At 43.4% G+C, this 16,915-nt stretch overlaps 1 protein-coding gene across 1 annotated transcript in view; it reads left to right on the forward strand.

Annotated features, from left to right (window-relative positions):
• The window catches only part of LOC311057743 (ephrin type-B receptor 4a-like), a 101,714-nt gene that overhangs the window by 38,576 nt on the left and 46,223 nt on the right, over positions 1 to 16,915 (forward strand). The window contains exons 5-9 of the mRNA XM_084074789.1: positions 32 to 145; positions 921 to 1,197; positions 8,798 to 8,950; positions 14,966 to 15,349; positions 15,814 to 15,938. Of these exons, the coding sequence (XP_083930915.1) occupies positions 32 to 145; positions 921 to 1,197; positions 8,798 to 8,950; positions 14,966 to 15,349; positions 15,814 to 15,938 (1,053 nt within the window). The remainder of the gene's footprint in view (positions 1 to 31; positions 146 to 920; positions 1,198 to 8,797; positions 8,951 to 14,965; positions 15,350 to 15,813; positions 15,939 to 16,915) is intronic.

The raw sequence follows: 16,915 nt of genomic DNA on the forward strand, positions 1-16,915 counted from the left end.
TCTTTAACCCTGTGTTTTCCTTGTCTTCCAGGTGGACACGGTGGCTGCAGACTTCCTGCTGAGGAAGGGCGGCGAGCGCAAATTCAACGTGAAGACGCTGCGCCTCGGACCCCTGACCAAGAGGGGCTTCTACCTGGCCTTCCAGGTAGGGATGCACAATGATCTATTATTTTACCTGGCCTTCCAGGTAGGGATGCACAATGATCCATTCTTTTCTAGAGAGGTTTCTACCTCTGGCCTTACAGGTAGGGATGCACAATGATCAATTATTTTCTTGGCGATTATTCTGTCGAATTATTTTTTGACTAATTGGATAAACGAGAAACGCTTCAATATTTTGACAGATCAACATAAACAATTGTAATAGATTTTTTTTAAATAATTGACTCATTGACTAACCTTACAACATGTCACGGTAGATCTGCTATTTTCACTATAAAAAAAACATTTGAAGGGATGAAATCGAAATTAAATATTCTCAATTCTGCCCCAAAAAACTATGTATTTATGAACTCTCTCACTGCCAAGAACGACTTATATTATAACGAGTAATTGTCATAACGCCCTGGCTGCCAAGAACGTACTTATTTTTTTTTACTATGTATTTTTGGCCCAGACATGCTATTTTCAAAGGCAGACAATTAATGTCAACGAGGTCGCGATGACCTCGTTGACATTTGTGAAACCACACAGTACAACCCTCAGTGATTAGCAACCATCAGGGGATCAATCATAATGGAGATAAATATTCGGTGACTACTTGAAAAAGGTAAGAAAATCGAAAAAATCGCTGGCAGTGGGCAAACGCGGCCAGAAATAAGTCTGGCAGTGAGAGAGTTAAAATTGATTATCAATATGTTTTTGCTTTATGATCAATAAGATGTATTAGTTGTATTAACCGTCCCTCTCCTGACCTCCAGGCGCAGGGGGCCTGCATGGCTCTGCTGTCGGTCAGGGTGTTCTTCAAGAAGTGCCCGCCGCTGGTCAGCGCCCTGTCCTCCTTCCCGGAGACGGTGCCTCGCACCCTGGTCCAGGAGGCCCAGGGTGTGTGTGTGGAGGACGCCGCTCAGCAGGGGCCCCGCCCCCGGCCCCCCAAACTGTTCTGCGGCGAGGACGGCCAGTGGGTGGGCCAGCCCACCACGTCCTGCGCCTGCACGCCCGGGTTCGAGCCCGCCGAGGGGCACATGACATGCACAGGTGAGGGTCGACAGACATGCATGTTGAATGAGTGACTAGTGACTTCAACGTTTTCAGCCCAAGGACCCCCTAGCTGAGAGAGAGATGAAGCAGGGACCCCCTCTCTATATTATATAAAGTTGTGTTTCAGGTTAAACTTTTTTTTTTTTTTACTTGGTCTGCTCTTTTTTCCCTCTACACATATACCTCTTTGCCAAAAATAGCAGATCTACAAGCCCACAACGCCTCGCGCTGCGAGGCGTTGTGAGCTTGTAGATCTGCTATTTATGGCTAAAGTTCTCCTCCGAAATGGGATGCTAAGGTTCAAGTGGTTAATGTAAAACATAAATCATATCACACAGAGATTTGGTGGCCCCCCTGTAGTAACTCTGAGGCCCCCCTAGGGGTCCCGGACTCCCTCCCTGTTGAAGACCCCTGGCCTAGACAGTTTGAAGGCATACACACGCACACTATGTGACGTGCACACAATCTCGCACACACACACACACACACACACACACACACGTGCATTTGTGTTTCTGTACTTTATTAATGCCATTTCTTCCGATGTTTTTTATACCCTTTGTCCCTCACAAGTACAGTAAAACACACACACACACACACACACACACACACACACACACACACACACACACACACACACACACACACACACACACACACACACACACACACACAGAGAGAAGCATGCATGCAAAGGAGCTGGCTGGGTCTAAACAATAAAACAATGGTATAGTGTGAGGGTGGGGTCTTACAGTGTGAGGGGAAGTGGAGAGACGACGGTGGTGGGGGGGGGGGGGGGTTATGGTGGTATGAAGGGAGGAGGGAGGGGGGGGGACCAGCTGGTGAGTGGAGGGGACAGGCCCGAGGTCACGGTGCGAGGTCAGCACAGCAGCGCCTGCCCGGAAAAGGGTGTGGTCACCGACGGTCTCACCCGCTCGCTACCGCACCACCACCAGCGGTACTGTATGTTTTGTTTTGTTTTTGGGGAGGGGGGGGTTTGGTTCTGCTTGTGGCACGCACTGCCGCTCCAACACTCTGGGAAGAACATCAAAGGGAGACGATAACGGATGGAAAAACATTGCAGGATGTTTTCCTCCTCCAGAGCCAAAGCGGCCCGCCACTAATTAGCCCAATTAACCCATTCAGACCAGGAACACTACTCTGCTATTTCTTTGGGCTATTCAAAAATAGCAGATCTACAAGCTCATAGCGCGGAGTGCCGCGCTATGAGCTTGTAGATCTGCTATCTTTGAAAAATTGTGAAAATGAGTGCAAATCTTTTTAATTTTTTTTAATTTTTAAAACATTTTTAAAGCAAACATTTGTAAAATATTTTGTTCCAGGGACCCCCGGAAGCAAAGATTTGAGTTACAAAAAAAAGGAGGTATATATTCAAAGATTTGCTCACATTTTCATGATTTTTCCACAAATAGCAGATATACAAGCTCATAGTACAAGCTATGAGCTTGTATATCTACTATTTTTGAATAGCCAAAGACATCTTAAAATGACACAGATGCGTTTCCCAACCCGATCTTAATGAGTTAAGGTTTTTTTCGGGTGCACTCTGTGCGCTACGCAGACGTTCGGGATGGAGGAACGACAGAGGTATGCGTGCAGGTACCGACAGCTGGGAGAGACATTATGCCTTCTATTTTTCCATACTTTAAAAAAACTTCTACTCCGGTATAACATCTCAACTGCACATGTTGTACTTTTTTACTCCACGATAATTATATGACAACTTTAGTTGCGAGTTACTTTCCAGGTTTTTATTATTATTACAATACCCCTATTCTTTTTTTTTTCTAAAATTGTTATCCCACGATTTTGCAACACATTTTTTCCACCCAGTGCCAAATTGCCTATGTAATCCTGGGTGCTACTCTCCCTTTGACAGCCTGGGGAGAGCCCAGAACTGAGCTCATGCCCTCCTTCAATGCTTGAGGAGCTAGCAAGCCAAACCCCTATTCTATATTTCAGCTGTTTGATTATCATTATTATTTTTGGATGCTTGAGTTGAGTTGACGCCGATGCGCAACAACATGCATATCGTTGCTGTCGGGCAAAAATCTCTTATCTCCATATTTCAACGTAAATTAAGGCTCGACTTTATCATACCAGACCGTCACACAAAAGCATCAAAAGTAGCAGATCTACAAGCTCGAAACGCAGCGCGAAGCGACCCGTTTCGAGCTTGTAGATCTGCTACTTTTGATGCTTTTGAATTTGAATCCTGAAAAGTAACAGTTTTGGACATATGAGGTTTCCACCCGACAGAGACGATATCAGGCTATAATAATATCCGTGCTTACGTTTGTAGTAGCTGTTTCTTCCAGTAAACAACAACCCAACGTTTTCTAGTCTCACAGCCTGCCTCTCGTAAAACCCAAACCACTTCTATCTCCATTAGACGTCTATAAAATGGGCGTTTCCATCCGTGGTCAAACCTAAATAACACAACAAAGGGACGCTTGCGTCACGTTCGCTAAATTGCGGTGAATGTTGCCGATAGAACAGAGTATGACGAGACCCACAGCGCTAGCATTTCGTGCCAAACAGAGGAAGTGAGTCACAACAAGGCAAAGAGCTCACCATTACTAAACATTTAAAAGGGCATTGAACAGATGGACTGCTTCGCTACGTTCGCCCGATTTTTTTCTAACTCGCTACACCAGGGGTCTTCAACGTTTTCAGGCTAAGGACCCCCTAGCTGAGAGAGAGATGAAGCAGGGACCCCCCATCGATATTGTATAAAATTGTGTTTCAGATTGACCTTTTTTTGTTTACTTGGTCTGCTCTGTTTTCCCTCTAGTCTACACCTTATACCTCTTTGCCAAAACATAGCCGATCTACAAGCTCACAACGCCTCGCAGCGCGAGGCGTTGTGAGCTTGTAGATCTGCTATTTTTGGCTAAAGTTCTCCTCAGAAAAGGGATGCTAGGGTTAAAAAAAAGTCATCATATCACACAAAGATTTGGCGGACCGCCTATAGTAACTCTGAGGACCCCCTAGGGGTCCCGGACCCCCTGTTGAAGACCCCTGCGCTACACAGTTTGGAAAGCCTCCTATCTCCGTGCTGAAACGGGAGAAAACGACTCGCGGCTTCTGATTGGTCTGTGTGTGTGGGGGGAGTCACTTCCTGACTTGCCTACGTCATTTAAAATACGACTCAAATAGGAGGCTGGCCAGACTGATAAACGAAGTGAGAAAAATAAATCAGCCGAACGTAGTGAATCAGGCTATTGAACAGATACATTACTCTGATTATTTAAACTTGAGTAACAGTAGCAATCCCGCAATATAAAAATACTCTGTAAGTAACAGGCCAAAAGCGAAGGCCTGTATTCCAATTTTACTTGTGTAAAAGTACAAAAGTATTGGCATCGAAATATACTTACAGTACCAAAGTAACACAGTACTGAAATGTGTAAACGTCTGTCAAATTAGTTTTTCAAAAATAGCCGATCTACAAGATGCAACCCGTTGAGAGCTTGTACATCTTCTATTCTTGAACAAAGTATAAAATAGGGCTTCATTGCTTGACGCATGTTTTGTAATATAATCTAAATCTACCAAGTAACTGGTAACTAAAGTTTTCAAATAATTGTAGTGGAGCAAAAAGTACAGTATTTGTACTGGAGTAGAAGTGTAAGATATTGAAAGATAAGTTAAGTAGCCGAAAGTAAAGGTACCTCAAATTTTTACTTACAGTAGTTGAGTAAATGTACTCAGTTACTTTCCACCACTAAAACAGATGTCCTCGGTAGACTTTTGTAGAGGTTGTTGTCTAAAGTTTATAATTAACTTTCTAACCAATCAGACTCAGATAAAGTTTATAATTAACTTTCTAACCAATCAGAACTCCCTAGATAAACCTCCAGTGTATAGATGTTGGTGTCCTGCGGCTTCATAAAGGAATGTAGATGAGTTTGTAAATAAATAAAGAAAACAGAATATTTGGGATGTTTTTGAAGTAAAGATATTGATGTAAACACGGAGGCTTGCACGGTGGCCTCGCATCCAGTCATTTCAAGCCGTGAGACTCACTAACTATTAGCTAAAAGCCGTGGAGTAGCAGGCGATTCATTTGCATACGTAAGTGCTTGTTCAAACAGATCTGAACATAGCAGATGCGGGGCAGCGGCACTCAGACACACACACACACACACACACGCACACGCACACGCACACACACACACACACACACACACACACACACACACACACACACACACACACACACACACACACACACTTGTTTTAATATGCTTGGGAGGACATCAACATTTGAGTGCAGTGATGTTCATGAATGCCTTTTTTTACAACCCTTTTACAACCCTTTTTACAATTTATAACCCTAAACCTAAAAAATGCGGATCAACAAGCTCACAACATATCGTGCTCATGCAACGCTAACATTTGGAAATGAAATCTTTGCTTTTGGGGAGGTCCCTGGAACTAAATATTTTGATATGGGGGTCGGCGGCCAAATACATATAATTTTGGGGGTCCTAGACATGAACAAAGTTTGAGAACCACTGATATAGCAACTTACGTTTTTTCAGAAAACTGTTAGGAATTACGGAGACTTTTTGAATCGGCCTCAGGTCTGAATGGGTTAAACATTAAAACAACCATTTATCTTGTGAGGTCCATGGGAAAATGGTCCTCGACCTCGTAATGTCCATTTCTCTAATTCTATAATTGTACAGACATTAAATCTCTCTAAATGGACTGAATGACTAAATGTCACATTTCGTCCTGACAAGTATAGCAATACACACACACACACACACACACACACACACACACACACACACACACACACACACACACACACACACACACACACACACACACACACACACACACACACTTGAGCGTCCGGATCCCCCACGCTGAAAGCGCCGTGTGTGTGTGTGTGTGTGTGTGTGTGTGTGTGTGTGTGTGTGTGTGTGTGTGTGTGTGTCAGTAAACAGGTTTGATTAATAGGGGTATCTCAAGTATGGCGTTGGTGGTATAAGCATCTAAAGCAGATGAGAGCGGAGCGCTCCACACATTCACTTCATTGTTGTTTATGCATTCTGTCAGTGATTAATGGCTCTCTCTCTCTCAGTGAGCTTCAGTGTTGTTCACTTTAAGGTTCTTCATGCCCGCCAACACAATGGTCTGGCCTGGACCCAGCAGCCCTGTGGTCAAGATGCTTTAATGGACAGACAGTCAGTCGTTGTTATTATTATAGTATGGCGGCTTATATCTGCTTTGGTGTTAGGGTTAGGATCATAGACAGTAAAATAAATATGGACAGCGTCGCGCCATTGGTTTCTACAGACCGTAAAATGAAGCCTATTTAGCAGAGATTTCAAATCCTCCATCTTTCTATATCAGGTTGATACCCTGTCCGAAATGTAAACCGGAACCTTTTGGTTCCATTTGTACACTCTCAAAGTTATGGCGGTCCTTAAAGATATTCTTTTGGGTCTTTATTTGATAGAGTACAGTTGAGCTGAGTTGACTGACAGGAAATGGGGAGTGACGCAGCAAAGGTTGATGGGAATGGGACTCGAACCCACGACACACTGCCTAGGTGCCCGGACTGCTACGCCAGCGGTCCGGGCAGTAGTGATGCGCGGGTTGACCCGCAACCCGCGGGACCCGCGGGTCCCGCGGGTCAACCCGCGGGTCCCGCGGGTCAACCCGCTGCGCGGGTGGGTCAAGTCAGAATTTCGGAGGCAATTATGCGGGCTGCGGGAGAGCGGGTCAGCCGCTCTCACACGCAAAAAAAAATCAAAAAATCACATGCTCTTGTTTTGTCTTTATTCCTAATAAGAATAAGAATAATAACAATAAAACAGTTTGAATACACTTGGGGATTATTTTCTAAACATGATTTTACAGAATAAAAAAAAAAATCGCGGGTCGCGGGGCGGGTTGAGCCATAGATTTATATATGGGTTCGCGGGGCGGGTTGAGGCGGGTTGGGTTCCGTCGCGGGGCGGGGCGGGTCATGAAAAAACCCGACCCGCGCATCACTACCGGGCAGCTATGGTGGTCCTTTGAAATTTTAAAGTTTCTACATGTGGGCAGCTCAAACTCAGTGAACAGTGTACAGACTACACCACTTCTCCCAGGAGTTATAGTGGCATTTAGCTCTTCATTATCCAAAGAAATCCACAGTATATCACACAAGAGACAGTGATATTCTTCTTTTTTTTTGTTGCATTAACCTTATGTATATTCGAGATTTCCGTCTTGTTATCTGACATTTTCCTTCGTATCTTTCTCTGTTCTCGTGACATTTTGGAAACGGCAAATCGTCGGAGCTTATGTACGGAAAATAATTACACCCCACGCTCTTTATATATACAGTGTGAGGGATGTGACACTGAAACTAGAGTTGAAACCTAAACGAGGGACCTTCACGCCCGCTATCACAGCTCAATGGGAAGATGTTGGATCGTGGTCTAAAGTCACGAGGGAATCCTGAAATTCGTCACCCCTTTGAGATGCCTAGATAGACAGCCTATCAGGACCAGAAAGAGCATGAGATTCATTAATAAACTGTGCCGTCTTTAACACTTGCAATGCTCTCTGGCGTAACATCCTAGAATATTATGTGTTTGCCAATCAGTTTGGAGACTGAAACAAACCGTGAAATTCTCCCGCAAATAGCATTTGACACACAGGTGTGGCCGCTAAGGTCATACGTTCCGATGAAGCGCTGAAACAAATCTAATCTTGTGCGTTCAAAATCCAATTTAACTAACGAAACCCTCACTTCCCATCTCTTTCTATCTCTCTCTCTCTCTCTCTCTCTCTCTCTCTCTCTCTCTCTCTCTCTCTCTCTCTCTCTCTCAATTAAACATTTTCAATGATGTAATTGATTGGCGTGATAAAGTGTGTTTTACATTGCCAAAGCATGCGCATAACATAAATCAAGTCATGACATTACGTATACAGAGACAACAAGTAAATAAACAGACAACAAGTGAATAACCAGCAATATAGTAATAATGAAAACAAGTGAATAACAAACAATGAGACAACGATAACAGTGATATGCAGCAGTTAGTGACTTTATTTAGCCAGATGTGCTCGGCTCTTCTGTCCACTGGCTGTCCCTCAGTTGATGACAACTCCACACACATTGTGCAGACAAAAGGTTGCATCTAGACCGTTCTCCTAGAACAGTGGTTCTCAACCCTTTTCATATCAAGGCAACAGGCAAACATTGATCCAAATAACAATTATTTAATTAAGTAATGCAGATGTTTAACAATAATGTAACTCTTGAGCGTAAAATGAAACCAAATGGACCCTTGCGGGTCCATTTGGTTTCATTTTACACTCTCAAGAGTTAAAGATCTATAAGGGTCCATTTGGTTACCAACTCTCCATCATTTAGCTGGGGACCACCTGGAACCCCTTCAAGGACCACTGGTGGTCCCCGGACCACTGGTTGAGAATCACTGTCCTAGAACATATTGAAGTGATGACTTGGTGGATGGTGGATTCAAACTCTTTGTATTTTTCTTTAATTTCAGGGAAGAATGATGCTCTAATCTTGTCTCTATATTTCTTTCTCTCTGTCCAGCCTGTTCTGTGGGTATGTTCAAGTCAGCGATGGAGGGACAGTGCACCGGGTGTCCGGCCTTCAGCCACGCCGTGGCCGCGGGCTCGTCTGTGTGCGCGTGTCGCCCGGGATACCTGCGGGCAACGTCGGACCCTCCCACCTCCGACTGTACCAGTAAGTAATCAAAAGTACACTAACACAAAGTTGTAACACAAACACAAACTTGTATTAGTACACTAACACAAGTTTTGATTTGATTTGATTTTATTAGACCTTGTACAGGAAAAACACATGCTACACCATGTTCATCGGAGAAACGTCAAGGAAACAAGAAAGTTTTGCCACTTATTTCCAATGTGTCCTTGGTCTGAGACAAACAACATTGCAACAAAATACATACACTCAGTTGTATTCCAAAAATGTGGTTAGATCTATACGCTCACAACGCATCGCAGCGCGACACATTGGGTGCCTTGTATAGATCAGCTATTTTCACAATGCGCAAACAAGTATTAGACGGGCATAACACTGGCATGTGTGTGCACACACACGCACGCACGCACGCACGCACACACACACACACACACACACACACACACACACTGAGTTTCTCTTGTTTTTCTGCTACCATCCTCTAGCTATTTATCCGTCTTTCTTTTCTTTCCTCGTCTGCCTTTGAGTTTTCAGTTTCTTAGCATTGCATGCATTCCTGTGTGTGTGTGTGTGTGTGTGTGTGTGTGTGTGTGTGTGTGTGTGTGTGTGTGTGTGTGTGTGTGTGTGTGTGTGTGTGTGTGTGTGTGTGTGTGTGTGTGTGTGTGTGTGTGTGTGTGTGTGGGGGTGTGTGTGTGTGTGTGTGTGTGTGTGTGTGTGTGTGTGTGTGTGCGTGTGTGTATTCTCTCCCTTCCTGCGGTGTTATTTCACCCAGTACTCCTCTCTCACCTGCTCCTCCGGCCTTTCTTTGTGTCCCGACCCCAGAATGCATTGAAATGCATATATCTTTATTGAGCTGCTCTTAGCAGTGGGGGGAGGGGGTGGGGGGCTTAGAGAAGAAGGAAGGGGGGCTTAGAGAGAGGGCCTTGGAGGTCACTCAGACAGAGAGAGTCACTGTCAGCCCAGGAGTGACGCGTCCATGTGGATTTGGGGGGGGTGGGGGTGTAGGTTATGTGAGTTGAGACGTTCGTTTGATGTGACAGTGGGGAGGGGACGTCTTAATTAGGTTGCACTCTCTTTCACAACCCGCTCCACTGAAAAGACTCTGGAAAACAATACCAGCAACTCTCTCTCTCTCTCTCTCTCTCTGCTTCCTGCTGGTGAAACTGTTTTCTTCTCGTAAAAAAAAACATCACCCTGCCGACAGTGGCTGGAGGAAGTACTTAATTGTTTTTACTTTAACCAGTTAAACCCCAGCATATCGGTATTGTGTGGGGAAAGCTTTCGCTGAAATTAGTCGATCTACAAGGAGTGGCGGTTTGTCGATCGGTTATTTTCTAGCGAAAGCTTTCCCCCACAATAGCGGAAAACAGACAAGGTACTAGCATTGAGCCCTGAGGGACTCCGGTTACCCATATTGGGGGTGGTACTTAAGTGGTTAAGTATAGTAGTAATACCACACTATAAAAAACACTCCTTTATAAGAGAAAGGCATGTCATTCAAACTTTTTACTTGAGTTAAAGTACAAAAAAGTAAACGGTACCAAAACATTTTTACCAAAGTAGAAACTACTAAAAATGTTATAAATTTGTCAAACTTTTTCAAAATAAAGGTTGGTGATTGACTATTTTCGATTGGCAAAGTATAAAATAGGGCCTAATTGGTCATGTATGCTTTTGTAAGAATCATCAAAAAGAAATTGTCAAATAATTGTAGTGGAGTAAAAAAGTATCCACACATTTAACTAGTCTCAAATGTCTTTAAATGTCCAAAAAACATACTGTTACTTTTTAGGATTTAAATTAAAAAAATAGCAAAAACAATTGCAGATCTACAAGCTCATAGATCTGCTATTTGTGATGCTTTTGTGTGACGCTGTAGTATGATCAAGTACGACATTAATTTACAAAAAAAAAAAAAAAGGTTTCTGCCTCGACAGCAACGAAACACTAAAGTAAAAGCACCTCAAACTTCAAGTACAATACTTGAGTACAGTACAAGTACTTGAGTACCAGGCACTCAGTGCTTTCCTGCTGTCGACTGTTTCCTCCTCTCAATAAAAACCCCGTGGAGAGGAGAGAGCCATCGGCGTTCAACATCCATCCAGCACATTCTCTAATTACTGATAACTTTAATTAGACCCGCTTTTATCTTAATTACTTCTCGCCCAAAGAGGCCATTCCTAGTTTTTTCTCTGTAATTGTGTTTATGATTGCGTCCGGATTTTTCTCGTTCGCAATTGTACACATTTTTATTTATAGCCCCCCCGGTATAGCTGCCCCGGCTGGCATTTACACGTTATATAGGAAATAATAATGTCCTCGGCGTTTGCCATTTTGTCTTTATTTCTGACGTCCTCAATGGAGTTGCACTCGCGGTTAATTCGCTTAGCCCATTTAAACCGGGAACGCATCTGTGTAACCACTTCTTTAACCAGTATTTTATACTATGGCTATTTAAAAATAGCAGATATACAAGCTCATAGCGCGGCACCGAGTGCCGCGCTATGAGCTTGTAGATCTGCTATTTTTGAAAAATCTAAATGCTAATGCTAATGCTAATCTTTGAATATATATTTTTAAGCGAACATTTTTTAACTCTAATCTTTGCTTCTGGGGGGTCCTTGGAAAAACCTTTTGAGATGGGGGTCCGCAGCCAAATACATAAACATTTTGGGGGTCCTTGACATGAAAATGTTTGAGAACCGCTGATATAGAAACATAGTTTTTCCAGGAAACTGTTAGGATTTAGAAGACATTTTTTTGAATCTGCTTCAGGTCTTAATGGGTTAAAAAAAGAAAGAAGGTTGTCCAATCAACCCTCTGACTCTGCCTAAATGTCGGATTCTGAATGTATAATTATTTAAGTACTTTAAGCCCTATGTTATACTTTTTCTGTTAGACAGATGCAACGTAGTTTAATTGTTTACCTGCAGTATTTTGTAGTTTCAAATATACAGAAGTATTTTAGATAACATGTTGTTTACTTGGTCTCCTAGTCTCTTTCTATCTGCACTCTATGAACAATATGTGATTATTTACCTTGTTTATTGACAAGAGTTCAATAGACAATTCAATTCAATCTTTATTTCAGACCCAAGGGGGATCCATATCACAATAAAAACACCATACAAAACATAACAATGACAGAAAAAGAAATACAATAAAGAAATACTTCCAACGTGTTCAGTTTCGAACATACAGACAAGTGTGCGAATCTACACAGTCTAGAGGAGAACCTGACAGAACTATGTAAGGGGTTAATTATGACAGCAATGATGTCATTTACTGACTCAGATGCCCTACACAGCAGAGCAGGTGCTGTGTGTTGGTACCCCAACACTAACAAACATCTGTCTTGCACTGGAGCTTGTTGGAGCTCTCAGCAGCAGCCTGATACAGTCATTATAAGCCACTGTGAGTCGTCTGATGCTGCCTTGCTTGTAGCGACACCACAGGTGGGCAGTATACAGAGGTGTACAAAAAGATTGTACAAAAAGACACTTAGTAAGTGGCTCTGGATAAGAGTTTCTGCCAAATGCCTACATTTCTGTGATTTTTTCTTTTTTCGGCTATAATGACATAGGTTGACACCAGGTTGAAAGTGGTTAAATTGTGGTATTTCGTGGGTCACAGCCACCCCCCCCACACCCTCACACCCCCCCTTTTTTACAGCCCTCTCCAAGCCTCTGTAGTGAGAGTCTATTGTGGCCTCTTGTCGGCTCTGAAGTCTCAGCTGCCGGCCTTCACTGACTGCATGGCAGCTCCTTGGGCCGGAAGTAGCGACTCATTCACACACACACACACACACACACACACACACACACACACACACACACACACACACACACACACACACACACACACTCCACTCTCTCAGTTACATTTGCCATTAAGTTATGCTTGGCTCCGAGCAAAATCGCAATCTCCCCCCTTTTTTTTTCTCCACACGTTTTCAGCTGCCGATCATTATCCTCTCCTCACAGTTTTCAGACACATGTAATTGGAGTGCCGGCTCCAATTCTGCATCCGTGTATGTTTCACTGTGTGTGTGTTACTGTGTGTATGTTTCACTGTGTGTGTGTGTGTGTGTGCGTTACTGTGTGTATGTTTCACTGTGTGTGTGTGTGTGTGTGTGTGTGTGTGTTACTGTGTGTATGTTTCACTGTGTGTGCGTTAGGTGCCCCAAAGGCCCTTCCTTCATGGCGACTAGTCGTGCGGTCGGTGTGATTAACCCGTTCAAACCGGGAACGCATCTGTGTGTAACCACTTTATCCATATTTTATACTTTGGGTTATTCAAAAATAGCAGATATACAAGTTCATAGCACGGCACCGAGTGCCGCGCTATGAGCTTGTAGATCTGCTATTTTTGAAAAATCTTGAACATTTGTGCAAATCTTTGAATATATATCTCTTTTATAGGGATAATTTTTTACTCAAATCTTTGCATCTGGGGGTCCCTGGAACTAAATATTTTGAGATGGGGTCCAGATACATATAAATTTGGGGGTCCTTGACATGAATTTTGGGGGTCCTTGAGAACCACTGATATTTCAGCAACATAACGGCTTTCAGAAAACTGTTAGGATTTAGAGGACATTAAGTAGATGCGTTCCCGGTCTTAATGGGTTAAAATGTCTTCAGAATGTATTTTCTTTTTGCGGTATTATATGCAAATAACATGCCGAGCCGCGGCGGTATAATATATAATATACGGGCATCAACAGGGCGGGTTTTGATCTGAAATTAAATCCGCCCCCCTTTGCAGAATGCGTCCGGCGACGACGATGATTGATGGCATGAAATTAAAAACTTGTGTCAAATTATGGTACTTGACGCACTTATTGTAATTGTGACAAAATGTGTAATAAGGCTGGGCTCCTTTCTTGCGGCATAGTTTTGTAAAAGGCTAGCCATCTATAATATGGTCTGACAAGTACTGTGTGTGTGTGTGTGTGTGTGTGTGTGTGTGTGTGTGTGTGTGTGTGTGTGTGTGTGTGTGTGTGTGTGTGTGTGTGTGTGTGTGTGTGTGTGTGTGTGTGTGTGTGTGTGTGTGTGTGTGTGTGTGCGCGTGCGTGTGCGTGTGTGGGTGCGCGCGTGTGTGTGTGTTTGTGTGTTTGTCCGGAATGGAAGTCGGCGGAGCTCGTTTATTTTAGAGCTATTGACTTCCTCCTAAATGGATATTGAGCGCTTTGAGTCATACGCCGGGATGCTTGTAACTCGTCATTTATCTCTTCCTGTTTTATGACACTCAGAGACACCTGAACGAGCTCACTGCACTTCACAGGGACCTTTAGTCTGAGGCCACAGTGATGACCAGTGCTTTCTGTACTTTAACTCAGTGTTTTTATATTGTGCTAGTTTGAATCAGTGTTGACGTTGACTAAAACTATGACGAAAAAGTTTGGTCGACTACCTTTTTTCACTGATTAAAACTAAATTAAAAACTAAGTTACGATGACCGAAACTAAGACTAAATCTCATCTACAACTAGTAGAGAAGAGCTCCAGTAGAACTAACACTTACAAACACTTTGTTTGGTTGAGCTCGGGTGTTGCGTTCGGAAAAGTGAGCTTGTAAGATACATTTTAATCGACTAAAATCTTATGATATTTAGTCGACTAAAACTAGACTAACAGTAAAACATTTCAGATGATTAAAATATGACTAAAACTAAATGGAATTTTACTTCAAAAGACTATGATTAAAACTCAATCAAAATATGCTGTCAAAATCAACACTGGTTTGATTGAGTGTTTTGATATTGTGGTAGTTTGATTACATTCTCTAACAGAGTGTTTTGATATTGTGGTAGTTTGATTACATTCTCTAACAGAGTGTTTTGATATTGTGGTAGTTTGATTACATTCTCTAACAGAGTGTTTTGATATTGTGGTAGTTTGATTACATTCTCTAACAGAGTGTTTTGATATTGTGGTAGTTTGATTACATGCCATTCTCTTAACAAAATGTTTTTATATTGTGGTTACCGTGGATACTGACTCTGATCTTATCCTCTCTCTCTCTCTCTCTATAGGACCACCATCGGCGCCTCGTAGCATCGTGCCCCAGATCAACGACTCCACCCTCACACTGGAGTGGAACGAGCCGCTGGACAACGGCGGCCGTCCGGACGTGAGCTACGCCATCGCCTGCTCGCTGTGCGGCGCCGGGGCCTCCTCTTCCTCCACCTCTTCCTCCTCCTCCTCCCCCAAGGGGGCGGGCCCCCCCTGCTCGCCCTGCGGCGACAGCGTGAGCTACCGGCCGGCGCAGCGCGGCCTCATAGAGCGCCACGTGGAGATCTGGGGGCTGCTGCCCCACACCACCTACACCTTCTCCGTCCAGACGCTCAACGGGGTGTCCCAGAACAGCGGCAAGGCCCCCGCCAGCGACAACGTCAACATCACCACCAGCCACAACGGTGAGTGCTTTTAGAAGCCTGGCTCGCACATCGGAGACAGAGACGGTAGAGCGTGTAGACGTTCATTGCAACACCGGCGCTTGTTTCTCGCACATGATTTGGCAACACCGGAGCCCATGATGGCCACTTGTTTTTCATGTTTTGCATGTGCACGGCTTCCAATTGTATAGATAGATAGAGAATAGCACAGCATTAGAACTATAAACATAGACAGTTCCACACTATTCTGACCCAAGCTCGCACTTTGCTAAATGCCTGTAATTGTATGTGAGATTCCATAATGGTGTGTATGTGTTGTGTCTCAGAAAATGCACTTAGGACTTCTGGTGATTAGTAGTTTCGTTCCCTACCTATGTTGAATGCACTTATTGTAAGTCGCTTTGGATAAAAGCGTCTGCTAAATGACTGTAATGTAATGTAATGTAATGTAATGTAATGTAATGTAATGTAATGTCTGCATGCAGTGCCAGCTCTGATGTCAGTGATCAGGAAGAGCGTGTCGACAGAGAGCAGCCTGACGCTGCACTGGTCCGTCCCGACCCAGCCTCACTACACCATCCTCAAGTACCAGCTCAGATACTGTGAAAAGGTGAGATACCAAGTCCTCTAGCTCCTTGCTTCTCAAAGTGGTCCTTGGAGGGGTACCAGGGAGGTCTCCAGCTAAAATTAGTTAATATAGTCTCACTCACAATCATAACCACTTTAACCATTATTTTATAGTTTGGCTATTCAAAAAAATATATACATTCAAAGATTTGCACACATTTTTCACGTTAAAAAGAAAATAGCAGATCTACAAGCCCATAGCGCGGCACCGAGTGCCGTGCTATGAGCTTGTAGATCTGCTATTTTTGAATAACCAAAGAAATCTAAAATGACAGAGATGCTTCCCTGGATTTAATTGGTTAAAAGTGAAATGTTCACAAATAGACTTTTGAATCAAATCTTAAAGTTTGTCAAATTGATTAAGAAAATATTTTGCACCTTTAGACAAAGCATATCAGTCAAACATAATCGGTAATCGGTGGTACAGTACAGTACCAGCTAACGGTAGTGTGTGTGAATGAGGTGAGACGTCCTCACACACTGTCACAAGTCCTCAAGGTTATTTTCCATTCATGTTATCCGTGACAGCTTTCCGATGGCAAACGCCTCGGCCGGGAAACATAATTGGCTTCAGCCACGTTTATGGATTACTGAACAAAAAAAACACCCATGGTTTATCTCAATTTGTTGACTGTAATCTGACCGGTCTTATTGCAATTAATTGTGTACAAACCGCAATCAGCCGACAGAGTGTTAAAGTGGTATTCTGTTCACGGTGAATTCTATGTATTCATCATTGTATTTGGCATCTGGCTATTAATTCATGAGACCTGCGTGTGCCTGTCTGTCTGTCTGTCTGTCTGTCTGTCTGTCTGTCTGTCTGTCTGTCTGTCTGTCTGTCTGACTGTCTGTCTGTCTGTCTGTCTGTCTGACTGTCTGTCTGTCTGTCTGACTGTCTGTCTGTCTGTCTGTCTGTCTGTCTGTCTGTCTGTCTGTCTGTCGGTCTGTCCCGGGCATAAA

This window comes from Gymnoscopelus microlampas (assembly GCF_963454915.1).
Source record: "Gymnoscopelus microlampas genome assembly, chromosome: 12".
In the NCBI taxonomy this organism is placed as follows: Eukaryota; Metazoa; Chordata; class Actinopteri; order Myctophiformes; family Myctophidae; genus Gymnoscopelus; species Gymnoscopelus microlampas.